This window comes from Ammospiza caudacuta, chromosome 10 (assembly GCF_027887145.1).
Source record: "Ammospiza caudacuta isolate bAmmCau1 chromosome 10, bAmmCau1.pri, whole genome shotgun sequence".
In the NCBI taxonomy this organism is placed as follows: domain Eukaryota; kingdom Metazoa; phylum Chordata; class Aves; order Passeriformes; family Passerellidae; genus Ammospiza; species Ammospiza caudacuta.
In genome coordinates, this window is record NC_080602.1 from 25,598,105 (window position 1) to 25,625,309 (window position 27,205).

At 48.4% G+C, this 27,205-nt stretch overlaps 1 protein-coding gene across 1 annotated transcript; it reads left to right on the forward strand.

Annotated features, from left to right (window-relative positions):
* Positions 1-549: 549 nt before the first annotated feature.
* Positions 550-27,205, forward strand: PLEKHO2 (pleckstrin homology domain containing O2). Its single transcript, XM_058811372.1, has 6 exons — positions 550-770; positions 5,149-5,301; positions 11,540-11,656; positions 18,496-18,600; positions 20,425-20,523; positions 22,770-27,205. Exons 1-6 carry the CDS (start codon positions 762-764, stop codon positions 24,006-24,008), a joined length of 1,722 nt encoding a protein of 573 aa, XP_058667355.1. The 5' UTR covers positions 550-761; the 3' UTR covers positions 24,009-27,205.

Sequence of the window (27,205 nt, forward strand, 5' to 3'; positions counted from 1 at the left end):
CTGTGGGATCTGCTGATTTCAGGCTCTCCTACCACGGGGTCTAGCCTGATCCCTGGGAACCCTGCCTGACCCCAGGATCTGTATGTGATCCCGGGGACCCTACCTAACCCTGGGGATCCTATTGGACCCTGGGGACCCCAACAGACACAGGATGGGGGGCCTTCTGATTTCAGGGATCCTCCGATTTCAAGGATCCTTCGATTTCACAGACATTGTCTCACCACGGGGGTTTTCCCTGATCCCCGATGACCCTATCCGACCCCGGGGATCTCTCCTACCCGGAGCACCATGTCCCACTCCGGTTATCCTGTCATCCCTGGCTATTCTGCCCACGCCAGGGTCCACGTCCCACGCCAGGGTCCACGTCCCACGCCAGGGTCCACGTCCCACCCCGCAGCCGCCGTCTGACCGCACGGACCCCGCTCATCCCCCTCTCCCGGGCTCGGTCCCAGCCCGTCCCGGGGCTCCCACCCCCGTCGGCGCCGGGGGGCCGGGGCCGGGCCAGGCGGGGGGCCGGGCCAGGCGGCGGCGGGGCCGGGGCCGGCGGCGGGGGCATCCCCGCCTCCTCGCTGGCAGCGCCGGAGCCGCCGGAAACCCGGCGGTGCTGCTGCTGCCGCGGCTCCGGCTCCCCGAGAAGTTGTTGCCGAGGGAGAGCGGCGGGGCCCGGGCCGGCAGCCCCGGCCCGCCCGGCATGCCCGTCCGCCCGGAGCCCAGCGGGGCAGCGGGGCGGCGGCCGAGCCCCTGAGCGGGCGGGAGGAGCCATGGAGCCAGTGAGTCCGGCCGGAGCGGGACGGGCAGCGGGGGGACCCGGGACAGGGAGGGGGGACCTCGGGCCGGGCGGGAGAAGCGCCTGCCGGGGCACGGGGACCGCCCGGGCACTTCGGGGCGTGTTCGGGTGTTCGCCGCTCTGGGACATCCCGGCCCCGCTGCGCCCGGGGCACGGCGAGGGAGACCGCGGGGCGGGGGTTCCCCGTGCCCGGCAGCCCCGGAGCGGCTCGGGCAGAGCCTCGGCAGCGCATCCCGCAGCCCTCGGGATGGTGGGGCCGGCCGGGAGGGGCTGCCGGGCTGGCTCCACGCGTGCTGGGCCACCCCGAGTGACTCCGCTGGCGTGTTGTCCTGCCCCGCTGGAGCCGGGCCTGGGTCGAATCGCCAGCTTGGCCGTGGCTACGCACCTCCAGACTTCCCCACTTCTGTTCCGCTCCTCCTTTCTGTTTGGGACGGGTTTAACTCGGAGAAGGGCAGTGGTGCTTCTTCTGCACACGGTTTTCATGTCCATGGGATCAGACACCCCAATAATCCATCCCTCTGAGAATTGATTAAGATGCCATAAATTTTTTGGCAAGTTAAACAGGTCGCTTTCTCCCCTCGTCTGGCCACGCAATTATTCCTGATTCCTTTCCTTGGATGAGGTTTTGCTGCTCATGCACAAAGAAAGATCCCGGTAGGACGGACTTCAGGCTCTGTCTGGTACATGCGATCCCTGTCGCTGTGGCTTGTCTCTCCCCCCTCACACCCCCTTATTTCAGCTCCCAACATTCTGTGGCAAGAATGAAAGCTCTTTTAAAACAGCAGGGAGACGGCAAAGCAGCCCAAGTTGGTAGTGACTGAGAGTTGTTATTATCCGCTGGCATCCATGAAATTAATCCACAGCAGAGAAACTGCTTCCAGCTGGTGGCTACCGGCCAAAGGGGCTTCACACTTACCCCAGCATTGGCTGGCCCTCTCACGGGCTTCTCTTCTTTAGTGATCCATGAATCCTCCAAGGATTGCTTGTAGAAGGGGTGTCAGAGGCAGTTCCCCAAGTTCCACGTGCATTTGAGCAGTTCATTTCCAGCGATACAATCTGTTCTGCTCCTGCAGCCTGGGGAGAAGTGGAAGTGCTAACAGCAAGGTTTGGGAGATAACATGGAAAGGGAGAAAAAGAGTGGACGTGTAGGGATGCAGGTTGTCTCCTGGGAGTTGTTCATCAGCACCTTGGTAGAAAGGAGTGTATGATAGTGAGATGCTTGATTGAAATGAAGTTGATGTAACTGGCTGAGGCACTTCTGTGATCTGTGTAACTTTAAAAGCACCACTGTTATTCAGCTCTTGAGGGTTTGTTTTGTTGGAAGATGTGAAGACTATGTGGGTTTGTGGGCCCATAAAATACAGGGCAGGGGAGAAAAAACTGCCTAGTTGTTAAATAAAAAGCCATCTTGTCTGATTTGGGTTCTCTGCTGAGCTGCAAAATGTGAGGCTAAACCAAGCTGAAGGAGTGGAACTCGTGTTTCATCTCTAATGCAAAAATGGCTCCTTTGGGTTGGTTTTGGGAGCAATGCCTTTGGCCTGAGCCAGCATTGGGATAACTTGGTTCTTCCTTCATTTACACTGGCTCACTTGGCTGATGTCAGAGGGCTCCTTCTCATGGAATTACCACAAGAATGAATCCAGCCCAAGAATATCCCAGGAAGGATATCTGAATTTCTTGTGGAATGCTCATATATAGCTGAGTTAACAACAGGAGCTCATGTCTTTTAATTGTGGAATTGCAGGCAGGGGACACAGGATGGACACAATTCCCTGCTGCCGGTGCCCTTCCCTGGCCAACCTCCCCTTGCCAGTTTGGGGCAGGGCTGGCAAAAAAAAAAATTGCAAAAATGTCAGGCACCATCTCTGAGACTCTTCTTGCTTTTGCAGGAACAAAGTTTGCAGTTGAATGATCTGGGTTTTTAATGTCCTTAAGCTGCAGGTCAGGGATTACAGCACCTGCCCCCCTTGTGGGATGTGCTGGGTATGTGTGAGGGGGAAGCTGCTGACCCAGAGCCCAGCAGAGTGCTGGATCTCACCCCTCACATCTGCCTTGTAGCAGGGACTGGAGAAGGCAGCTCAGGCTCTGGTGACTCCTGTGCAGTGCAAGGGGCAGAGCCCTCTGCTTGTGGTTGCTGTCACTTGCTGAGACCAGCATTGTCCATCTCATTGCACCTTCCCTCTCCTGGGCTGCTCAGGTGGGGCTTGGAGTCAGGGATCCTCTGTGTGGATGCTCCCAGTTGCTGGCACAGCAGGAAATCCTGCCTGCTATGGAGGGTTCCCCATGCTTGGCTCCTTTCAGGCAGGGGTTCCAGCCAGGGCTCCTGAGTGATCTGAGGAGCTCCAAGGCAGCCCTGCAATGCCAGGGAGGGAGGGGCAGTCCCTGAAAGGCTGGAGAGCCAGACCCCAAACCAGCTTTGCCCCGCTGTGCCTTGTACAGAGGTGCCAACATGAGCCCCAGCTCTGCTGGGCAGGTTGTTTTTCACAGGTAGATGTTAGGTGCTGTGTTTTCACAGGCAGTACTTTTATTTTAAAACCAGTGTAGTTTTTGCTCTGCGGAGCAGAGCATGGATAGACATATTTACCATGTGACTTCAGCCTTTCTGCCAGGTGGGGAAAAAAAAGCCCAGCAAAAATTCACCTGCCAAGCAAAAAAAAAGCCTTAAAAGATGAAAACATTTTAGCAGTGGTTGGTCTGGACTCACTTGAATAAACTCTTCATACAGCAACATCCATGCACAAGTGCTACGAGGGAGGTTAAAGTCCATGCCCAATTATCTAAAAATGACATCAAAAGGGTTCTCGATCAGGAAACCAGCAGGTCTGTATTTGTGCAGGAATTGATGTTTGCTGAAGTGGCAGATCTCAACTGAATACAACTTCCTGGCAACCTAAAAAGTCAAGTTTAAAAAAAACCCACCCTATGTAGTTCCTCCATTTCCCGGAAAACTTTTTGATGCTCAGTCATCCTCTATTGTGGCCATTTCAGATACAGCTCAGTATAACTGAAATAGCTTCTTCAGAAGGCACCGAGGTTGTTGCAGGTTTCAGCCCAGTTTTCTTTTAGATGAAACACAGTTTATTTGAGTTTCTTGTTCCCAGTCTGCACCTGAGCCTACCAGGAAAGCCCAGCCCCTTCTAGATCTTAGTGGAGGTCAGAATAAATGTGGGTGCACGGGGTTTTTAAGCTGTTTTTCTTCTTTTTATGGGTGCAAGCTCCCTCTTTGGAATAAGAGCTCACCCTGGTGAAAGCTGCTGTCCAAGGGTGTGTTCAGTGGGAGTTTGGTGCATGAAAACAGATTCGTTAACAAGGCTCTCCTCCAAATTTTTGAAGCTTGTCCATACACACTTGCTCTGTCCTGGCTGTGGGAGTATCCAGCTCTGACTGTGTTCCATGCATTTGGGATTTTCTCATGTTATGAAACAAGATGTCTGAGCTCCAGCCAGTCCCGTTTGTGCAGTGAGGGCCACTTTGGGATGTTTGGGGCTCTCTTGTCATACATCTTCTGTTTGTGTGCCAGCTCTCTGCAGCAGGATTGCTGCTATTACACGAGGGGACATGGAGAAAACCGAGTCTGGGGGACAGTGGGGTCCCTGGGAGGGGTTGGAGGATTTGGGCTTGGCCTCTCCTGACAAATCACAAGGTTGGTGAGGTGATTGTGTAAGGGGATTTGGCTCAGCAAGGGATTCCTCTTGCCTTGCTCCAGGGAAAGAGGCTTATTGAGGGGTCCATGGGGTGTGGGGAGCAGCAGGGTGCTCCAAGGGAGGGGTGCAGGGATCCAGCCTTTGCAAAGGCTCTTCCAGTGCACTGGAGAGGAGGAAAGCTTTCATCTTTTACCTGCTGGGAACGTTTTAACGTGGATACAGTGAAGCCCTGTCCCTCATGCTGTGGATTTGCCCACAGGAGTTGGTTTGGGGATGGTGACTAAGCAGAGACACCTAGAAGAGGAGCTTGCAGAAGTGGCCTTGGACTAAAATATGAGTGTTGCTACTGATGCCAGCAGAATCCATCGTGCTGGGATTCATCAGAAAGCTGGAGGAGCAAAGAGGAGAGGAATCTGCTCTTTTTCAAGGTGCACTTGGTGCACGAGTGAGCAAGGAGTACCTCCCCAGAGAGGGAAGCAGAGCCCCTGGGGGAGCAGAGGAGCAAGGTGGACTTGTTGCCATCCCAACAGTGTCTACAGGGATGGCTGGGGTCTGTGCCCACTTACCAGTCCTGTGAGAGCTGGTTGAGTTTTCCTCTGGAAGATGCCAGTCTCCCGTTGTGATGTGGTGGGGAGGGACCACAATTGGTGGGTGCCAAAATCTTCTCTGGGCTGCCTTTCTGATGATGGAAACTCCTTATGCCTTCTGTCCTTGCAGGATACAAAGGAGGAGGTCTCAGAGAAACCCAAGGGTGCTCCAACTGCAGAGAAATATGGCTGGATTAAAAAAAGCAGCGGGGGGCTCCTGGGGCTGTGGAAGGATCGTTACATCCAGCTGAGGAAAACACAGCTCATGGTCTACGAGGATGAGGTATGGTCACAGCTAATGGCCTTGAATGAGGGGCAGGAGCAGGCCCCTGGGGACACAGGCATGTCCCTGTGTTTTTTACTCTTCCCTCCAGCCCATTCCTTCCAAAAGGGCTTCTCCAGATATCTCCAGGAAGAGTAAACTCTGTAAAAGAGACGGCAGCTGCGTTTTAAATATATTATATATTATAAATATTTTAGCCACTGAATATTTTGACAGAGCCTTTGCCAAAATACAACATGGGGGGCAGGACATCCTGTGAGAAGGTGAACGGAGTGAAGCTTTGGGCAGAAGCAGGATATGTGCAATGAGGTTTTGGCTTTTGAAGGATAAAAGTGATTGTAGCAGACTGACTTCCCACCTGCCACTTGAGGGGATGGCAGGCAACCCTGCAGCTGTTTGGCGCCCCTCAAGCAGCTCAGATTGTTGCCAGCCAGCCTGACTCTTCAGGGTTTCTTTTAGCCACTGAAGGATGCAGAGTGAGATTGTGAGTGCTTGCTGTCCTCCTTAAGCGCGGACAGTCTGGATTTGGCTCATCTTTTCCCTTTACTTGAGCCAGTTCTGAGCAAAGGACCCCTGGGAGCCTTGTCCTGGACTTCCCTAGATAAACTGCATGCCTTGAGTTCATGGCCACACTTTGAGCTGTTTCCAGACAAATGAGGAGTGAGAGCCAAGCCGAATCTGTCCTGCATTTTCAGGCAAGAAGAATGAAAAGTGCAGGGCTGCTCCTGCCAGGATGCAAAGGTGGCTTTGTCCTGAGTCAAGCCCTTGTTCCTGGGCTGGAAGCAGCTTCTGCAAGAGCAGAGTTTGCCCCAAAAGTTAGAAATTACAGTGCAGAGCACAAGCTACAACCAAGAGGGGTGTGAGATGAGGGGTGGGTAGGTCAAAGCCCTGTGGTGGCCTGTGTGTGCAGCTGGGTGGGGGACTGTGGTCTGCACAAGGCCACGTGTCTGTGAGGTGTCAGGCCCAGGAGGATCTGGGTCATGTGTGGGCATCAGGACAATATAAAAGCAAAATCATGTAAAGCTTAATGTGCAGTGTGTCAAGGGAAGAGGAATGGGGAAATGTTTCAGCAGCTGCATTGCTGTGGTGGTTTCAGGAACAAAGGACTGACAGTGAGTTCAGCTCTCTTTTTTAAAAACATACTCTTGCCTAATAAAGAAGATTTGTTATAAACAATTTAGGTTAAAGGGTACTACCCCTTCCCTTAAGCTGAACACTCCTGCTCTTCCCAAATCCCAAAGCTTTCTGGTGTCATTTGTTCTTAGCTGTGAAATGTCATGAAGAGTGCAAAAATAATGACAGGAGAAGTCAATGTCAGGTGATGAGCAGTTCAGAAGGCAGGAAAAGCAAGGGGGAATTCTCTTACCCAGAGGGATGCAGCCTGGTCCTGCAAACTGTTGACTCTCTGTAGATCAGTTCCCAGTGCCCTGGACACCTGTTGACTCCAGCTGAAGCTTCAGGAACTCGAAGATTCAAAATCTATAAACATGACGTAGGTTTTTTTTAAAAGGGCATGCCTTTAAAAACTAGATCCATGGAGGCTCTCATTACCACAAGGGAAAAGGAGGCTTTTAAAGTAAGATTAATTTTCACAGACATTCAGAAGAAGGAAAAAAAATCCCAATCATTTAAAGGGTTATTTTATTATCTCAAGAAGGAAAATGGCATTTGTAACAACCAGGAATAATGTTTTCTGGTAGCCTGCGGATTGTGGTAACATCCTGTAATAAATTGCATCTGTAAGCTACAGTAGCTGCAAGGTCCCATTATTGTAAATAAGGGATCATGTTAATATCTATAGGCTATTAAACTGGCTTACAGTGAAGTCAAATGTCTTAGGAGAGGAAATTGCTGCAAAATTATCTGGTAGCACAATAGGATAACGTGATTGTGCAGACTTACTACAGGGAAACCAAAGGAAATGGCCATTTTCTGCACTCAGGAGGGGTCTTGTTGCAACAGAATTGAGGCAGTTCATGTTTATTACTGTATTTATCTTCCTTTAATGTGATCAGGGCAGTGTGGCTGTCTCTATCTTACAAATGGTGAACTCAGTTTTTGAGATGGGAAGGGTTGATGTCTAGGCAGAGCCTGTGGTGCAGTGTGCTATGGTGGTTTGCATTTCTGGAGTTCAAGGTGCCATTTTTCCCACTGGACCATCTCCACATATCTGCTCTGTGTGACCCTGGAAAAGAACACAGCATTCCAGACCATCCTCAGACTGAAACACTTACAAATGGGGTTGTTCTGTGCTTGCTGAAAAGGAAAGGAGATAAAACCTCAGGCAACAGGAATAAAAGGCATCTCTTCATATTTATCCTGAATTAGACTTGGATGGGTTAAACGGGGGGTCAGCTGCCATGTGGGCAGGCAGGTTTGGAGGCTGAGCCTTTCAGCTGGTCTGAGCCCATCAGATTTCCAGGAACTGAGTGGTGCCTTGGACTCAGTGTGCTTTTCTAAGTCCCTCCCGTGCCCACCCCTTCACAAAGGGCTGCTAATGTTGCCTTTAGCGGTTGTTTCCTATGCAGGCCGCCTTGTTGGTGCAGTTGCATGAGCCTGGCTGCACGTGTAGCTGAGGTTTAGGTGCAAAACAAGAGCAGAGGGGACTGCCAACAGGAGATAGATACAGACAAGAACATTGTACAGTGTTGCTGGAAAGTACAGTCTGAGCAGCACACAGATACCATATATCATCATCAGTAGCAATCTCCTGGAATGTGCTGGAGATTGATTCCCTGACCTGCCCTGGGAACGTGTTCCCCAAGTTGCATTGCTAGTCAGGCTTTGGGTTTGGTTTAAAGCAGAGCCACCTCCTGAAGGCAAATGGCAAATGCCTATTGTGTTACCTGGAGCAGATGGGGTGAAAGTCATCCCACGGGGCTTCAGGTTTCTTTCAGAGGATGGGGAATGAAGGGAGATGGATTTCTTATTCTCTGCTGTGCCTGCATATCTACAGCAGCCTGCATCTGTACCCTTGCAATTAAGCAATATGTTTGTATATTCCATACCCAAATGTCAGGAAAGGAGGCACTGATGCAAGTACAGGGTGCTCGGATCCCAAGAAATGCTGTGCAGGTCTGCATGGAAGCAAGTGGGTTGTTTTCTAGTGGGGTTTCTTGTCTTCTTGTCTCTGCATATTCTTGCATTAAAAATACCTACAGAGTTGTTTTTGGTTTTTTTGCCTGAAGACCAGGCAATGCAATGTAGGGTGACTAGACAGATCAATATTATTACTTCAAGGATTAGAAAGTCTTGAGTTTGGATTTTTTTACCCCCTAAACAGTGCAGCTAGTGCTTAGACCTGTTTTCTTGTTGTTTTAGGGTTTCTTTGTAAGTGTCTTATTTGACAGGGAAAAATCCTACTAGATTCTAGAGACCAGAGAATCCACTTGGCATTCAACAGTTGGACATTTAACATCTGCATTTTGCCCCTGATAAAGTAATTGCAAGGTATACCCAAAACTGATTTGTTAAAACACTTTGAGAGCCTCAAATGGAGAAATAAATTATTATTTCAGACATTTTACACTGAATGGAAGGTCTCAACCCCTGAGTCAATGAGGAGGTTTTTGCTGGGAATTACACCTTCATATAAATAAAAATTTCAGGGAGTCTTTTCCCCCCACCTTTTTATAAACTTTTCATTAAGGAAATTGTTTACCAACTGTGAATCTTCAGTTAAGCATATGCATTAATATGTCCAGTTGTTCAGTAACTTTCTTCTTAAGGGCCAAGCCAATAGACTCAGATATGTTTGTCACAGGACGTGCTCATGAAGAGTTAATGGAATAGTTTTTCTGCATTAAATCATGAATGTAAGGGTTCTGTACCAGGATTGAGCTTCTCCAGAGCACGTGTCAGGGCAGTGTCTGGAAGTGACCTTGTCCCTGCATGGTGCTGAGTGTCCTCCAGGTCCCAGGAGGCTGAAGGGACCTGGGGACCTGTGTCAGGGTCGGGTCTTTCGTTCTTTATCTTAGTGTTGCAGGACAGACATAAAGGATCTCTTTGTGACCCAGGTAGGCTCACAGAGCGGGGATGGCTGCTTGCCAAGGGTAAAACATAGACAAAAGCCCCATTCTGCTGCTCCCTGAACTCAGATGCTTTTCCTTTGCTTCATACATGGAGTTTTTATATTTCTCTGGCTGCTTTCTTCCCTGCTTTCCCTGAAGAGGATAACTCACTTGAAAAGTTCAGATCCCTGAGATGAAGGAACCACAGCTTGAACAGTCAAGGTGTCTCTGGGAGACAGCATCCTGCATGTCCCCATCCTATCTGCTCTTGTTCCATGGCCAGGTCACAGTCCCCAAAGCCTCCCCAGGGAGAAGACAGGCAGCTGGAAGGCAAGAGGCAATCTCACAGCAAAACCACACCTTTCCACCCTGCCAAGTCCCCTTGTTCCCCAGCTTGGTGTTCCACAGCCCTTAGGATGTGGCACACGGCTTGCGCAGGGAAGAGTTCCTGTCCAAGAGGCAGGACGGATGGCATGGACAGGAAGGGTGACAGCGGCTCTGCTGGGGACAGAGTTGCTCTTGAGAGCAGGGAGGGTGGGCAGGAGGCTTGGGGCTGGTGTCAGCTCAGAGCACTGCTGAGCTCTCTGCATCCTGAGCCCAGGGAAGGAGGGGAAGGAGCTGGGAGCTGCACCGGCCGTGCGCGGGGCTGTAACGTGGGCGGTCGTGCTCCGAAGGCCAGGATGAGATCACCCATCCCCGAGGCATGTATTCCTGACCTCACCCTCCTCTGTCATTTCTTGGCCGCAGAGGGGTTATTATTTCCATCCCTGTCCTTTTGCAGTGACATTGCGATACCAGGATTGCAGCAGGAGCCTTCAAAGGGCCCGGTAGCGTCAGCAGGATTTTATCGGCTGGGTTTTAGGTTTGGGCAGGATTCATCTCCTCCTCCTAGTGTGCCTTTTCCCAGCTCACATTCACCTACTCAGTGTTAAATGAAATAAACAGTAATGTCATTAAAATAATAAACCTAAATTAGATCCAGACGTCCCTCGGTGGCTCAGGACTTGCTCTGAGTACTGGCATCAGCTCTGCCGGGCCCCCATCCCCAGATAGGAGGGTTAAAAAAACTGAAACGCAGGCTGAGTTCTGCACAGCGACTTAAATGTCAAGTGGTAAAGGGAGGAAATTCCCCGCAGCCCACTTCCCTCTGAACTCTCCATTCCCTGCCTCCAGCCACGCAGCAGCTTCCTGGCTATGACATGTTTCCTCATCCCACACCCCCGTCTCCACTACAGGAATTGCTAAATACAAACTCATACAGGCACAAGGAGCTGCCCTGGGAGCAGAGCCTGAGCTGGGGGTGGTTATGGCCAGCGATTTTAATTCAGGATGGTACTGGAGAGGTTCATGAGCCATGCTGACTGTAGCACTTCACTGGCAAGAACTGCTCTGAGATTCTCACTGCTCATTTGTGCTTAGCAAAAGGGAGCTTTGGTCTCTGCTGGGCTACTGAGACATGAAGAATATTATCTGCCCAGTGTTACGCTGCAATTCCTATTAGGGATGGTGCTCTGCAGCTGAACTGAGCCACGCACCACGTGTGGAATTTTAGTTATGTTGCTGGGAGAAATGAGCCAAGATCGCGGCCGGCAGTCATCAGTGGAGATACTCCAGAGATAAATATTCCCCACTGAGATGCTGGCCCAGACAGTTTTGCCGGCTGTACAGGGCTGTATTTCCAATCCTAAGCGTTTTGACAGCTCAGAGTGTGGCTGCAAGAGGACTGTGTCCATCACACATGGCTCCTGCTGGCCTTTGTGATGTGAGGACCAGTCTGCCCCAGCTCAGTGTGGCAGCAGGGCTCTCCTCTCATCCCTGCTCTGGCTCAGGCTTCCTGAGGGGGCTGCTTGGACAATCGTGATGCTTGTGTCATCTTCCCTATGAAGAAGCAGAATCACATCTCCTCCTTTCATTGTGGGATGGAGGTAGTGTCACTTCTGGCTGCAGATGCCTGGATGAGGCAAACAGAAATGACAGAAGCTGGTGTTACTGTCCCCAACCTGTTATTTGCTCAGCCACTGTGGACCACTAGGCCTGTAGCTTAAAGACCAGAGTATTTTCTTAATGAGATGCCAGCCTGATTTATGGGGCTTTCTGGCTGCATGCAGGTTATTTTTAAGGCAGAAGAGCTTTTAGACAGTTGCAAAGGGAAGAAATGCAGAATTTGATGGTCTATGATTGATTTCAATGTCTCCTTTTCATAGTAATGTTTCATTCCCTCTCTGCAGGATGAACAGAAGTGCATAGAAACGGTGGAACTGGAGAGTTATGACAAGTGCCAGGAGCTGCGTGCACTACTAAAAAGGAAAAATCGTTTCATTTTAATCCGCTCCCCGGGTAAGAAGGTAGGATTGCCTTTCTCATCACCCTCGAGTTTGCTAACTCCCAAGTGAGTTCCAGCCAGCTGTGCCCAGAGCAGATGAAAAGCTCTGAGACTGAGCTCCTTGGCAGCTGGGAGAGTGACCTGTAGCTGTGAAGGGTGCACAGTGTGTAAGAAGGAAAGCCACTGTCATGTAGATTTCTTTCTTGTTGTGGGGAAAGCGTCTTCCTGCAGCTCCACCTTTTCCTCTTGATTTTTTTTCCCTGCCTTAGCATTTTCTTTCTTCCAGTACTCCCTAAGTTGTACTTCTTAGAACATTCCCTATGGTTCCTCCATGTCTTCTGAGCACCTGTGTATGCTGCAGCTTTGCCCAAGTCCAGCGGAATCAGTAATTCCAATCCATGTACTGAGACAGTTCCTGGAGTTAGAACCATTGATCTGAGAAACTCCAGTGCAAATTTACTTGCAGCCAAACAGTTCCTAGGAGAAAAGATTTATTTTGCAGAATTCATGAAACCCTACATCTGTAGCATCCTGCACAGCATCTGGTTAGATCCAGAAGCTAAAAACCAGGCTGGCATTGCAAAGTGACTATACATCCATCTGAGCACGGGGTGTATGCGAGGACATCCTGCTTTACTTCCTGTCTATAGTCATCATCACTACACATCTTTTGATGTTCTCCTTAGCTCCTACTTGCATGCCATCCATTTCAGCATCTTTATGGGCTAGAATTCTTCATTGTTGCTTTGGGGTATTACACTTTGCCTTGTAATTTCAATGTGATTTTTTTGGCCTTATAGTTCTTACTAAATCTTCCCATGCAAATCTGAGAAGTTGTGAGGGACAAAACACATTCATTTCCATAAGAACATGAACAGACACAAATACCAAGTTGCTGCACTCCCCCATCTCCATTTTGTTTAAATAAATGGAGATTGTTTAGTCCTTGTCACTGTTGCTTATTCTTTCACTCCAGTCACTTAGTGTTTACACATATAATAAGACCACAGCTGAGTTCAGAGCACCATTGTGCTAAACTTCATTCAAAACATCAAAACAAGGACTTTCCTGCCCCAGAACCCTGGGCTAGTGAGCTCCCCCAGAGCGCTGGAGCCCAGAATACATTAGGAAGAAATTCTTCCCCGCAAGGGTGAGGAGGCCCTGGCACAGGCTGCTCAGAGCAGCTGTGGCTGCCCCATCCCTGGAAGTGTCCAAGACCAGGTTGGACAGGGCTTAGAGCAACCTGGAATAGTGGAAGGTGTCCCTGCCCATGGCAGGAGGGCTGGAACTGGATGGTTTTTCTCTTCCAACTCAAATAATTCTAGGATTCTGTGATTCTAAGTGTCCACCTATTCCCAGGGAGGCCAATAATACCCTGTGTGCTCAGAGAGGGGCAGCACGGTAGGAACAGGTATTATCTGCCAGTGTGTTACTGAGAGAGAATTGTGTAATAGGCTGCATATGTCTCTGCACTGCTCCATGAATCAATACAGGGTGTGAGACCTGTTCCCAAACCTTTCATTTCTTGCTATGAGAAAAATATGCCCAAACTGTGCCCAAAAGGGTAACTTCATCCTTTTGGCATGCTGGCAAGTTTACAGCTACCCTGTTTTTCATGCCACTGATTCAATGGAGACCTAGATAGAGGGTACTTTTTATAAGGCTCTTTTGGTGAAAGGAAGGGCTTTTATAAATGAAAAGTCCCCTGTTTGTGGCTCCCCTCCCGCCCTTCTTTTGGCTGGGAATCTGGTGAGGGTGTTGACACACAACATACTTTGGCAGATGTTAGCACAGGCTTCAATTAGGAGGCCAACGTACACAACTGTCCTTCTTCTGTTTTGAAATACACAGCTGTGGCGATGTATATCAGTTAAACATTTTCCATTTGGGAGGCTTGCTGCCATCCACACTTTAAAATCACCCTGAGAGCCAGCTTGCCAAACCCTGCCACATCTTGCTAAGGTTTTTTTCTTTTCACCCTCTCTCTGGAGCATAATGGTGAGGAATGAGTTTGAGGGACTTAGCAACAAGCTGGGAAAGGCCATTTCTGTTTCAGTGCACAAATCTTGAATACAGGGAGCCCAGTTTAGTTGCAGGGGAATCCCAGTTTTAATCTTGGATGGGATATTTTTGAGCAGAGATGAATCAGTCAGTTAAAACTACTCTGCAGCTGAAGTTGCACCTGAATAAATAAGTTGTCTGCAAAACACTGGTCGTTGATGAATGTACCCCAGATTCTGCTTGGCCTGTTGACAAGGATGACATTTTTGTTGAGCTGTGACAATATGAGCATGTCACTCGCCTGCACTGGTATGGAACTGAAAGAAAGCACTGCCCCCTGAGCTTCAATTCTTCAGTGAAGGAAGCTGGCAGTGTGCAAAAACCTGTTCTGCTTAGAAATCTCAAATGCTTCATTCCATCCACAGCAATTAAGTGAAAACTTTTGGATGCAGAGTGCTGGGCTTCTAAGAAAGGGCAGTAGCCTTGGCCTGGAGACTTTAAAATGTACTAGTCACAATGCAGAAAAGCAGTGTAAATGATGCTTGGTGTAAACTCTGAAAATTACCAAGATTGGCACAAGTCTGGTGTTCAGTGGATCTGAAAAGCTTCAGCTGCAGGGAAGTATTAATATTGGGAAGAGGGTGGTAGTAAGGAAAGAGCCCACCAACAAGTCCTGCAGCTCCTCACACCTGTGGTCAGGGATGGAAACTTCCACTGCTTATTTTTCCCTCAATCAGTTTTTCAGGTACCTGGAACTGCCTTCACCAGGGGCCCAGCCTGAAAGCTGCAGTAGAATGCAGTGAGGTTTGGGGGAGTCTGCTCCTGGGGCCTGCCAGTCTGGCAGAGATGCTGCATTATTCCCAGGGGTGATGTAGCTCTTGGTTCAGCTACAGAAAAGCACCAGAATCCTCTGACAGTCATCTCATAGAAACATGGAATGGTTTGGGTTGAAAGGGACTTTAAAGATCACCTAGTTCCAACCTTCCTGTCATAGGCAGGGAGTCCCTTGTCTTCTCCTTTCCCCTTCTTGATATATAACCTGACAAAGTCATGTAGAAGAAGGCAAGAAAAGACCTCCCATCTGGCACATAGGCTCTGCTGCACTCATGGTAGTTGAGATGTTACTGACCCAGCTCTGCTGCAGCTTCTGCTGGAGGTGATCACCCTGTACCAAAAGTCATCAGAAGGAAACACATCCCCCCAGCAGTTCACAGGCAATTCACAGTCCAATTTAGCCCAGCCCCACCAGGCTTTGCTCTGAAACAGATAAGGACCAAGCACCGGTTTGTGTCACCTACCTCTGCAGCACATCTGCAGAACTGCTCAGCAGAGAAGTGTTGGTGACAGTCTTAAACTGCAGCTACAAGCTCTCCAGAGCTTGTCTGTTAAATCACTTAGCACAGGTACAACAGACTGACCCCAGGAACACTTCTCTTTCCTGGAAAGCAGGCTTGGCATTGCCATCAGGCTGTCAGTGCTGGAGAAGACTGATGTCTCAGGGAGGACAGGGAGCAGGGAGGGAGCTGGTGCCCACTGCTGTCACAGACAGTGATCCCTGTGGGAGCTCTCCTGCCTGAGGTCTCAGCAGTGATTCAGCAGGAGCTGTGCTGTGCTCTGAGGAACTGTCAGTAAATTGTGTAGCCTGCATTCATGGCTTACAATGGTCACTAGGTTTGGCCATGACAGCTTTTCCTGGCACATCAGCCTGTTGTTTATGGCATGACTCAGTCTCAGCTGGCTTAGCAAGAAGGAGTGCAAATGTGTTACCCTGCCTGCTGCCCTCTCATATTGGCGTCACTGACTCTGCCTTAAATTCCTGCTGGAGAGCAGACTCTACTTAATGTTTTGTAGGAAATACCCATCTTTAGATGCATCTGCTGATATCTGTAAATATTCAAATGAGTAAAGATACAGACAAGAGAAATTAATTTGTTCCTTGTTTGCTGAGAGCCTAGGTGTCTCAGAGTACTGTGCAGAGTCCCAGTGATAGGCAGGACTGAGACCAGCTTCTTCCTGCCTCTCCTCTGCAGCTTCCTGCTTTACAGAGAGCTCCCATCCTGGTTAGGGTGAGCTTCCTTCCCCCAGTGGCTTGGCTGAGGACAGGAGCCACAGATGGATGCAGGCAGAGCAGGGACTGCCAGGCAGCAAAAGGCTGTGGCTGGCAGCAGCCTGAGCACGAGCCTTGGAGCCCCAGCAGCCTGACTCTGTCTTGGTGTCTGTGGATGTGTTATAAAATGGAGAGAAAAAATTTCTAATATATCTGGGTACTGTAAGGAACCTGCCCCTCTGTGTCACAGCCCCAGGGAGCTGTGCAAGCAGGGCTGGCACTGCCCCCACTGCCCTGTGGGTCCCACTGTGCTGCTCATCCTCCCTCACCCAACCCCTTCTGCTGCCACCATGAGTCCCTTTCTCTCTCCATCCACTGGATCTGCATTTGATGGCAAAGGGTTGCATGCCAGAGGGACATCTCAGCTTCTCATTAACGAGGAACCACCCCCCTGAGGTTCTCTCTGCTCTGCCACAGAGTTGCTGACACCAGTGCTTAGTCACAGACTGGGAAGCTTTATTTGGAATGAGGCACAGAAAGTGGCATTGGAAGAGGAAGCTTGAAGTGAGGCAGGAATCCTTCCCCTGAACAACGTGTACGGAGATTTCTAAACCCTGGTGCAGGCTGCCAGGTCTTTGCCAGGCAGTGCAGCAGCTCAGCTGCTCACAAGTAGAGCTTTCTCATAAGCTTTTATAATCACAAAGCTTTGGGGCAAAATCGTTTTCAAACAAAAAAAGTTTTTAAGCACACACAAAACCAGGCCAGCTCGGACTAAAAGAAAATCTGGCCGTGGCTCTGTTTTGGAGCTTTGCCTTCCCTTACAGTCCCTGGTTAGAGTGGCTCTTCTGCATCCCAGACAAAGGGCTCTTTTTCCAGAGGGCTGTGGGTCAGGCCCTAACCTCCCCTCTGAGCTCTCAGGAAGGCATGTGGTCCCGTCACCTTACGTGCAAACTGATCAAATAAAGAATCTTTCCCCAAATTATTCCTTAACTCCCTGCTTGCCGTGATGGTTGTGAGTGTCTGGCACTTGGAAGCTGTGATGTAAATCCATGGCACTGACACGAGAAATAAATACAGAAAGGAAGAACAGTTGGTTTCTAACAGCAAGAGTGGGTGTAAGGAGATCAGGCTTTAGTTCTGCAGAATTTCTGATGGTCCCTTCAGAAGTTGCTGAGACCCAGAACAGTTGCTGCTTTGTTGTGCCATGAACAGGGAGCTGCTAAGAGCACTCGTCTGTCAGTCACCATTAGCTTTGTCCCCCTCATTTAATATAGTCCCTGTTTTATATAGACACTGCTGTGATTTTGGAATGTGGGGCCTCATTTACAAAAAGGCTGAGGCTACAACTGCTCTTGAAGGCAATAGGAAAGTGCAGAGTACTTATAAGGATGTTAAATACCCCAAAAAGCTGTTCCAGGCAAAACCCCCATGAGGCTGTGTTTTGAGCAAGCCTCTCTGTAGTTCATTTCTCCACCTGGAAGAGGTGGATAATTTCAGTTGCCCTGAAAAGGAATTTGTGAAGCCCTCTAGATACTGTAGTGATAAGCAGGAAAGAAAAAGGACTGTCAGGGGAATCAGTAATTCTGTTTTCAGGGCAGGGCTGGAGCAGAGTGAAATCAATAAGACATATTGACCCAGGAGGATAAAACACATGATGGAATAACTGAGTAAGAAATGCCACCCTGTTGTTAGGGATGGTGCTAGGAGGAGCACACACAGCAGGCTGACATCCCTGCAGCCCGGAAACAATGGGAGTGTCTGACTTTTCATTGCTTCATTTGCAATGTTGCTGGTGTCCTTGAGCACAGGAGTATTCCTGTGTGCCTGTGCAGTGTGGATGAGGGCACCACATGGAGCTGTTTGGATCCCAGCTGGTCTGCCATGGAGCCACCTGTAGGGTGAAGATGATATTTCTCTCACCTGGAGTGTACTCTGGGACACAGCTACATAATACTGGTGACGTGCTCAGAGGAAACTGCAGTGAATTAAATAACACCCTGCCTACTGTCACTGCCGTGGGCAAGGAGAGACTGGAAACACTGAGCAAAGCCATGGGGCTATCCTGGAGGAAGGGAAGAGCTGGCTGGCTGGAGGACAGGCCATAGAATCACCCATTCTCCCTCCTTATTTGTGACCCATACTTCTTGCCAGTTCCCTCTTAGATGACCAGCTCTTCCCTTCTTCTTGGGGCAGCTCTTCAGACCCCAGAGAGTGCCTGTCTGCAGCGTTCACTGCTGGATTTCCTTTGCAAACAGAAATAAGATATGGTGAATTTCTGCACTTACATTGCTCTTATGCCTCATTGTGTCTGTGCCCAGCTGGGTCAGGGTTAGAGCAGCCAGTGTCAGTGCCCCACATTCCAGTATCAGTTCTGTTCTGCAGAGCCACAGGAACGGGGAAGCAGGCAGAGCCCACTGCGTGCAGCCTTCCCATTCCTGGTATTCTGGAGGAAGTGGGAGATAACATATTTTACTTCATCTGAACCAGCTAGTATGACTTGGACTTTCAGTCTGACTCTGTGCAGTGTAACCATTTGCTGTACAACTCACTGATGCTCCAAGAGCTATTCCAAGTGTTTTGCAGAAAGGAGAAACTTACGTTTTTACTACTTTAGTAGTTACCAAAATAAAACTACAACAAAAAGCTGTCCAGCATAACAAAATGCTGTTCATGGGAGCTATGCCAAACACAAAGGAATCTGTCATTTAAACACAGGCTAGAAGTGCATGTTATATAGAAACTGAAGTGATTCAGAGGTATCTCTGGTCCTGACAAGGAATGCTCAGGCAGAAATTCTCTCTCTGCTTTTGCAGGTTCATGATATCAAATTTCAAGCTCCAACTTTGGAAGAAAAGGAATCGTGGATAAAAGCTCTTAATGAAGGGATCAATAGAGGCAAAAACAAAGTATTTGATGAGGTAAGAGAAACAGTTTTCAAACTCCTATGTTTCTGTTTCTGTTCTCCTTTAGCTAAAAGCAGAACTTGCCTGAACTCTTGTTCTCCTCATCCTTCCTGCATGCCATCCATGGTCCAAGGAAAGAGAACGTGGTGTGCAAGGTAGGGCAGGTCCCTTCCCTTCAGAGCTTGGGATCAGGATTTCTGTGAGTCTCCCTTTCCCAATGGAAGCAGCTGGTGCAGAGAAGCAGCTGCATCGCTGAGTTGTGTAGAGCTGGGATGCAGCCTGGAGGGACTCATCTTCCCCACACTGCCATGGTCCTCAGCACCAGGCAGCCTGGAAATGGAGGCACTTGGTTAGGATGCAGCCCAGTCTTCAGGACTGGAAAGGTCTGAAGTGACTCAGTCCACCAGCTATTCCGCCTGCAGTCTGGAGAGAAGTCTGGTGGAAAGTTACTCCATGGTCCTGGCCAAACCTGCCTGCCTCTCAGCTGGCCCCAGCACACCTGCACTTTCAAATTCTCCTCCCATCCTGCTGTATGGAGGGGAGGATGAAAATTGCACAACCTAGAGCCTGTTTAACCTTGTCCTGCTCCCTCTTAGTTTATAAATCAGCCCTGAGCTAAACCAAGGAAGCAGCATCTCTTCTGCAGTCCTTTCCGTAACTGAAAGGAAATTAACACAACCACCACCATGGGAATGACACGAGAGAAAACGAGCAGCGTAAGGAGGGACAAGGAAATCAGCAAAACTGTTTAGCAAAGGAAACCAAAGCAATGAGTAAAAGTTCTGAGAAAAGGGCTAACTTGTGTAGATACAGTGCTAGAGGTGTAAACTCTGAGAAGTTGGGCTTTGCTTTTATTCAGTACAGTGGGCAGTGAACTCTGCACACCCTTCAGCAGCACAGCAAGGTGGGATCTCAGATCACCTCCCTGCCCTGTGAAATGGGGTTATCCTCCTTACAGAGGGATCCAGCCTCTAATTCTCAATCATTCCAGTAAGGATCAAACCTCAGATTTAAAATGTTTCCACACAGGCCAGGCACAGGGTAATGGGTCAAGCCCTCAGCTCAGTTGGATTATCCTGAAGGAGCTGTAAAACCACTCTGCCATAATTTCTCTTTAAATCCCTATTTCACCCTTGCCAGCTTTCCTATTGTACAAACTTGTGGTACCAAGGACACACAGATGTTTCTGGTCACTGGTGCTGCCCCTCCATGGGGAGCAGAGTCCAGCCCTTGGCCATCAGTGTGGGTGGATGGTCATAGAGCCAGCACAGAGAAATACCTGTCAGGGCACTTGGACTTCCCTCCTTAGGAGTGTGAGGCAGTGCATGTCTCATCTGATTGCAGGAAATAAATTTGTTAATTCAGCTGGATCTGCAATTAATCCAGGTCACTGCTCACACCTTCTCCTCAGCATCCTGGAGTCATTAGAGCTGTGGAAGGGAAGGGCTGAAACAAAGTGCTGCTGATACAGTTCACAGTCAGGTCACGGTTATTAATGAGCTTTCACCTCTAAGATGGAAACAGCAGTTTTGGAGCTGTGTTCTGCCATGTGCAGGAGCTGGTCCAAGCACAGGGTGCAGTGAGGACAAAGCTCCTTGTGTCCTTTTTTCTCTGCCTCTTAGGTGGAGATAAGTTTAGCCATTGCAAACCTCTGAGACCTTAAACATCCACCACATATGTGCAGGGCTTTGCGGGCAGGCTGTAACTGAGCTCTGAGGTAAATTCTAGAGGTGAAATGCTTCAACATTTCATGTGTGACAGTGACAACTTTATGGACATGTCCTGAGAAATTAATGACCCTCTTCCTTTTTTGTTTTCCTCCTCTTCCCCCTGCTCAAGGTGAAAGTAGACGAGAGCCTTTCCTTGGACCACGTGACTCGGGACAGGGTGAAGGTGTCCCACGGACGTCGGCCCCCCACGAGAAGTCACCTAAAGGAGGTGAGTGCACCCTGATGGAGTGACCCATCCCACCAGCTGGGATCACTGAGAGCTGCTCCTTCCACACAGATGCCAAACCCCAGGGGAACCCCAGAGAAAGCTGACAGGGAAACAACTTCCTGCAGGAAAGACTGTGCCAGCACCTCTCTAATGAAGCTCCAGGTTCCCATAGATCTCTATCTGCTGCAGCACGTTACCATATATTTAGCTTTTCATAACTCATAAGCTGCTTCACCATCTGGTCAGAGCCATTAGAGACTGAAGCTCCTATATTTATTTTCAAAGATGTGATAATTTTGCAGCCACAGTGGTGTAAAGGTAGAAGAACTGCATGGTCCATGGGGAGAAGCTGTATTTTTATTAAGCTAACTGGAGAAAGCAGACGAGCTTTCAAGCTTACAAGCCCTTCCCTAGGTCTGAAACAGAATACATTATTCTCCCAGGCAGTTTTATAGACTAACCTGTCTCTACTTTTAACTGATTTTCTGGGTCTGTCACTTGAAAAAAAAAAGAAAAAAACCACAAACCTGCATTTCATTTCCAGGGGAGAGGTTCTTACTAATGTTTGATTCCTGTGATTTATGAAGAAGTTCCTACAGACAGATTGATATTTTAGCAGAGCGTTAATCACAAGCAAGGAAGGTTTTTAAATCAAACCTTCTTTCTTCAGACTTCCAAGACCCTGACTTATGTGCCTGCACAACACTCAGATGACCCTTGTGCAGAAAATGAGATACCCTGAGACTTTTTACTTTGCATAGAAATGGAGGGAGAGTGTCTCTCCCAGAGAAATGCATGAGAATGAATCATAGATTCCCATCCTCCAGAAAACCGCAGAAGAAAACATGACAAAAGTCACAGCAACAATGAACTGTGGATTCTCTTGCCTAATACGGGTTCAGTAAGGTGGGGAGCCCTTCCCTAGGCAATAAAAACATCTCTCTTCCCTGCTCAGATCACTATTTTCACAAGATAACCGTGAGGTTAATACCTCTAAGATGTCTCACCCTCAGCCAAAATCAGGGAAAACTGACTTACAAATTCAGCAGCAGGAATGAGGGGATAGAGCCTGCAGAAAGATGTGTATCATGGCTGCTGGCTGCAGATTCATGAGGGAAATGGCATGAACATGGATTTTCAGTGTTCATAGCAGGCCAGGTGAGGATGGGTCAGGGCCGAGCTGCCAGGATGCAGCTTGCCTCTGTCTCTCTGCTGGGCTGGAAAGGCAGAGAGAGGCTTTAACTAAAGTCTCTGCACTGCAGGAGCCTGGCCCTGGCTGCAGCTATGCCTCTGTGTGGTTTTGGGTTCCCTCACACAGGAACTGTCACTGCGGTTCTCCCTGTGGGGCACTGAGCTTACACACTGCAGTGTCTTTGCTAAGTCCATCCTTTTTAGGAAAACCTCCCTACCAGTGAGATTTTCACAGAGCCTGTGGTTTGAAGGAGGCTTAACCAGCTGAGGCTTGGCCCTGGTCAGGCCAGGATGACACTGGGTTAGAGGAAACAAGCAGAAGGCAACAGGATTACAGTCTCTGGCCAAGTGATCTAAAGATCACCTTGGTTTATGACAAGCTCAAAAGCAGAAAATGAGCCTTTGTGGGGGGGCACATTGTAAATGAAGGGGGTACAGGGATCCCACTACCACAAAGAATAAAAAGACAGAGCTTAGCACCCACCAAGAAATTAGGTTATTGTGGTACAGGCTTTAAGACAGTCTTTTCAAAAGCAGTATTAAAATAAGTTCTGCACTTTTCTTAGAATCAAGGGCTGGGTTAGAAGGGACCTTAAAAATCATCTGCAAGGGCAAAGAACCTTTCACTAGACTGGGTTTCTTAGAGCCCCTTCCAGCCTGGCCTTGAACACTCCAGGGATGGGGAATCCACAGCCTCTCTGTGTAACCTGTGCCAGGGCCTCACCACCCTTATAGTGAAGAATTTCTTCTGAATATCTAATCTAAATCTGTCCTCTTTCTGCCTAAGGCCATTCCCCCATGTCCCATCACTCTATGACCATGTGAAAAATCCCTCTCCAGCTTTCTTGGAAGCCCCCTTTAGGCACTGGAAGGGGCTTTAAGGTTTCCCCAAAGTCTTCTCTTCTCCTGGCTGAAAAGCCCCAACTCTCTCAGCTTGAAGCAGCAACCCTTTGCTTGCCATGCTGGTTGCAAGGGTTTTGCACTTTAACTTGAAGTTAAAGGATGAAACATAGAATCAGTGATAGAAATTGAAAACTTTCTCCCTTGTTTTTCAGGCTGCCAAGTGTACATCAGATGGTATCCTGCGACTAGATCTGGATATAGTAGACAGTGGACCACCAACCTTTGACTCTACTATCAATGAAAGTGACAATGAACCACCTCAAAAAGAAACTCCAAAGCCCCCTATGCCACCCACAAAACCCACTGGCATAAAAGAAAACCAGGAGGCAGAGAACGATGTTCCTGACCAGGAGCATAAAAAACCTCTGTCTCCTCCACTGCCTCCAGATAAGAAGCTTAAGGAAAACATCAAATCAAAGGACAGTGTAAATACCAAGGAGGAGGATGCTGGAATTCCAGAGGAGGACGTGGAAGAATCCCAAGAGCCAAGTGAGGAGAACAAGGAGAACCTCGTTGAGGTCAGCAACAGGGTTATATCAAAAGCTCCAATTCCACTTCCTAAGAGCGTGCCAGACAAGCTGAAAGTAGCTTGGGACCAACCAACCATTGAACCTAAAAAGACAGAAGACTTGGAATCATCAGGAGATGATGGCAAAGACAACCCGGCTGAGATTGCTGCTACAGATGTTTCAAAGCCTCCTGTTCCTCCTAAGGTTTTGCCAGAGAAAATGCTTGCCACAGAGAACTCCAGCCATGGTGACCTGGAAGCTGGGGGCTGGGAGGAGCAGGACTCTGGCAGCTCCAAGCCCCCAGTGAATGGGATCACAGCCAGCGAGGTAGCAGAGTTCACATCCCCAACAGCTGAAACAGAAGAAGGAAATGGGAGGACCGCATCTGAGAAGGAACAGCAAACTTCAGCAGAAGAGACAGAGACTTCCTTAGCTACAGAAACAGACCATGAGGGTGCAAAAGCAACTATTGAGAAGAAAGATTCTACAGAAAACACTTCAGTTCTCAAACTTCGCTGTTCTTCTCTGGGAGACTTGCTCTCTGATTCCAAAAACAAACAGAGAGCACTTCCAGGCCAAGGTTTCCCAAAGGATTCCCATCAATGCATAGCTAAAATGGAGGAGAAGGTTGCTAATGAAAGGGAAAAAGCAGAAAAGCTTCTGCAGAAGGTTTTACGTGAAGGTTTGGAACAGGCCCAGGAGGGGAATGGACCCCCAGTGGTGGCAGAGACGTTGCTCAACGAGGCAGTGGAACAGCTTCGGCAAGCTTCACAAGTTTTGCAAGAAATTAAAGGTCTTGGAGAACTGAAAAAAGAAGGAACACAGAAACAGAAAGAAAAGCAAAAGGATCTAGTGACTCTTTATAGGAGAAGTGCTCCCTGACACACTTTGCAAAGACTTCTTTCCCAAAATCAGTGCTAAACATTTACATTTATGATTTGTACCATTGCTAGGCCAGTGTTTAAAGATGGTGTTTTGCTGTGCACACACCATGTTTGTGGGACGGAATTGAGCTTTCAGTTATAGCATCTTTCTTTCTTCATGTTGTACATACCAGTCTGGTTCTAATCCTCTTAGCACAGCAGAAGGTTACAGGACAGTGAACAGTTTCAAAAATGTGAATGCTCCTTAAGGATTCTGTCCAAAGTCCTTTCAATGGATCAGGCCTTAAAAATTACTGGTAATCAGACCAAGCCAGATTTTTTGAAAGGAGCAGAATGGCTATTCTAGCAAAAGCCCCTGTCTCTCTGTATTTTCAGGCAAGCAAATACCAGGTTACACTGGCACCTATCTGGTTTTCCCAGTTAAATCATTTAGGGATAAATGTAGTCAGTGTTTGTTCACTTGCTGGCATGGTTTCCCAGACCACCTGTCCCAGTGACATCTAGGAATGTAAAGATAAACGGTTTAATCTTCTCCAAAGATCCTCATAAAACCGCATCCACAGTTAAAAAGTGACCTCACACAGAGGCAAACCAAACTGGCCAATTCCTGACTCCAACTAGTGTCCCTGATGCGGAGCAGCTGTATGAAGGCACTTTGAGGCTGGCTCTGCAGTGCTTTAGGTGTGCTAAGCACTGTGTGAGTGAACACAAGTCTCAAAGTATCATTGCCAGGCAAATATTGATGGTTCCTCTTTCATTAATAGGGAAATTGAATTATACCTGGCATGTGAAAGTGTCTTCTACCAAGACAACACATTTGTTATTGAGGAACGTACCTATCTGAATTCCCTCAGCATTGTTAGGAGCAAATAGCCAGACATTTGGAGAACTTGTGTCCAGGAGATCCCCAGGAGCTTCCTAGGAGAGCTGTCACAAAGCAGCTTTGGGGATGTGTGTTCCCTTAGTGTTGTCTTGGGATGTAACTGACAGGAGCATGCACATCAGGCAGTGGGTCTGGATGAGATCCCCCTTCCCACTGAGCACATCTCTACCTGCTGTGTCCTGGCCAGCCTGAGCCATGGTTTGGCCCAGATCTCTCCAATTTCCACACATGGAGAGAAAGGCATTTTGCACACAAAACTTTGGGGCTGGTCCCAATGGCTGAAGTACATGAAAATAAAAATGCATTGCTATGGAAGGATCTGAGGAAGGCTCCAGCACGATTCCCACAGTCTCCCCTGTCCACCACAGTTCCTGTGGCCTTCAGTGATTACAGCAGTGACAAAATGGTGTCTTTGCACTGCTACTGTGTAGCCCCATACCCGAGCTGGGCCCTCTCCCCTGTTCTCTCTCCTTGCTCTGAGGAGAATTGTGTGACAGCCCAGAGGGCTTCTCCTTTGCTTGAGCCAGGCTCTGGAAACATGGAAAATGGCAATCTTCCCAGTCTGGTTTTAGAGAGCAACGTGCTACCTAAACTCTTTTCTCCCATTTTCCAACACTTTGTTCTTAGCTCATCCATTTCTTTTTCTCCTCATTTCCCAGGTCCCACAAGTCTGCAGGGGGCTGCAAACACCAACCACAGCAGCAGTAAAATTTCCTTTGAGCCTCCTCTTAGGCTAGGCATAGGTACTTCAGGTTTGAGCACAGAAAGGTTGGCTTTGGGCTTCCAAATACCCTGGTTTCTACCACCTTGAGCCAACAAGACAGATAGTGACCATAACTGATGCTTCTGCCTCTTTTGATTAAACTAGCCTTGGTTTTGGTAGTGAGTCCCCCTCTCAAGACAGACGCAGATGTTGTATGAGAGTTCACTTGTTATTCTGTCACATGGAAAGTTCTACATGGTCAAACACTCAGGGCTCAGGTGCCAAAAAGCTTTGCTTTGAGGCAAGAAGTTTCCAGTGTCCTAAGCCCACCCTGAGGCACACAGCCTGAAGCAAACTCAGGACCTGTGCCATTTACTGCCATGGGTTCAGTGTGAACTCTGGGTCACATTCACCTTTCCAGACACACTTAGGACAAGGGCTAAGAACACAGACAATATTCAGTGCCTATCTGCTATCTAATGTATTTTTCTGCATGTGCACTTTTGTTTACCGAACACTGTGTGGTATGAATGTGAGCTGTCAGAACCTGGTGTGCACTGGAAGTGGAGGGACACCAGCTCCAGAGAGCAGGCAGGCCTTTGCAAGATGCAGTTCTGTAACAATACATAGATGGGGGAAAACCCAGTTCACACTAACAGGAGTATACACAAACCAGGGCAAACTCTGGGAACAGGTTCATATCCCAAAGCTGAAGCCACTCCTAAACTTCAGGACAGGCAAATCAAAGCCTGGCACTGAAATCCAGGAGAATGACAACAGCTTATGGGGTAGCTCAGTCCCCTAATTTATACACAAATGCTTTTGCTCTCTCCAGTGTTTTCTTGTGGCAGTGTGTTCTGTGGATACTTGTCTGGCAAAGTGCTGGTGAAAATACCCAGACATCCCTCTCTGTTACAGCCAAACCTACAGGATGTGCTTATATTTACTGCATATTTTTATATTATACTCAATATTCTAATGAATAAATGTCTGACATTTTACTGAACAGCCATCAGTAGGAGTCCTAACAGATAAATATGCTTTACCTGTTAGGAAATGGGCAAATTAAATAATTTTTCAACCTACAGCTAATTACTGTGTATGCTGTATGCTGTACTAACAGATCTCACTAGATTTGTATAATGACTTGTAAATAGGTATAACTTAAGTGGAATCTCTGTATCACCCAGTAACTTTACTGCTGCAAATACTATGGTAGAGACTCTTGGTTTTAACTATTTTTTCTAATAGATTTAGCAGTTTCATCCTAAAACAACCAGCCTTCTATGGCAACTCCCATCTTCAGTGTACATCCTGCCACCATGCACTTTTTTTTTTAATCTTCCTTTAAACATGCATTTAAATTTGCATCTAATTCCTGGCTGCACTAAGGCTAGGGGGCTTTGTGCCTGAAAACCCTCTGGGCTTGGAGTGCTGAGTGCGAGTCTGTGTTTTGGGCTGTGCCACCAGTTTACATGTCTGTGACAGGAAGGAAGTGAGTTTGCAAGTGAGCAAGTGTGGATGACGATCTGAAAAGCAGCTGCTGCAGCCCGTGGAAAGGCAGCACTTTGTCTCCTGTTTGTAAAGAGCTTTGAGATTTGGCAATAAA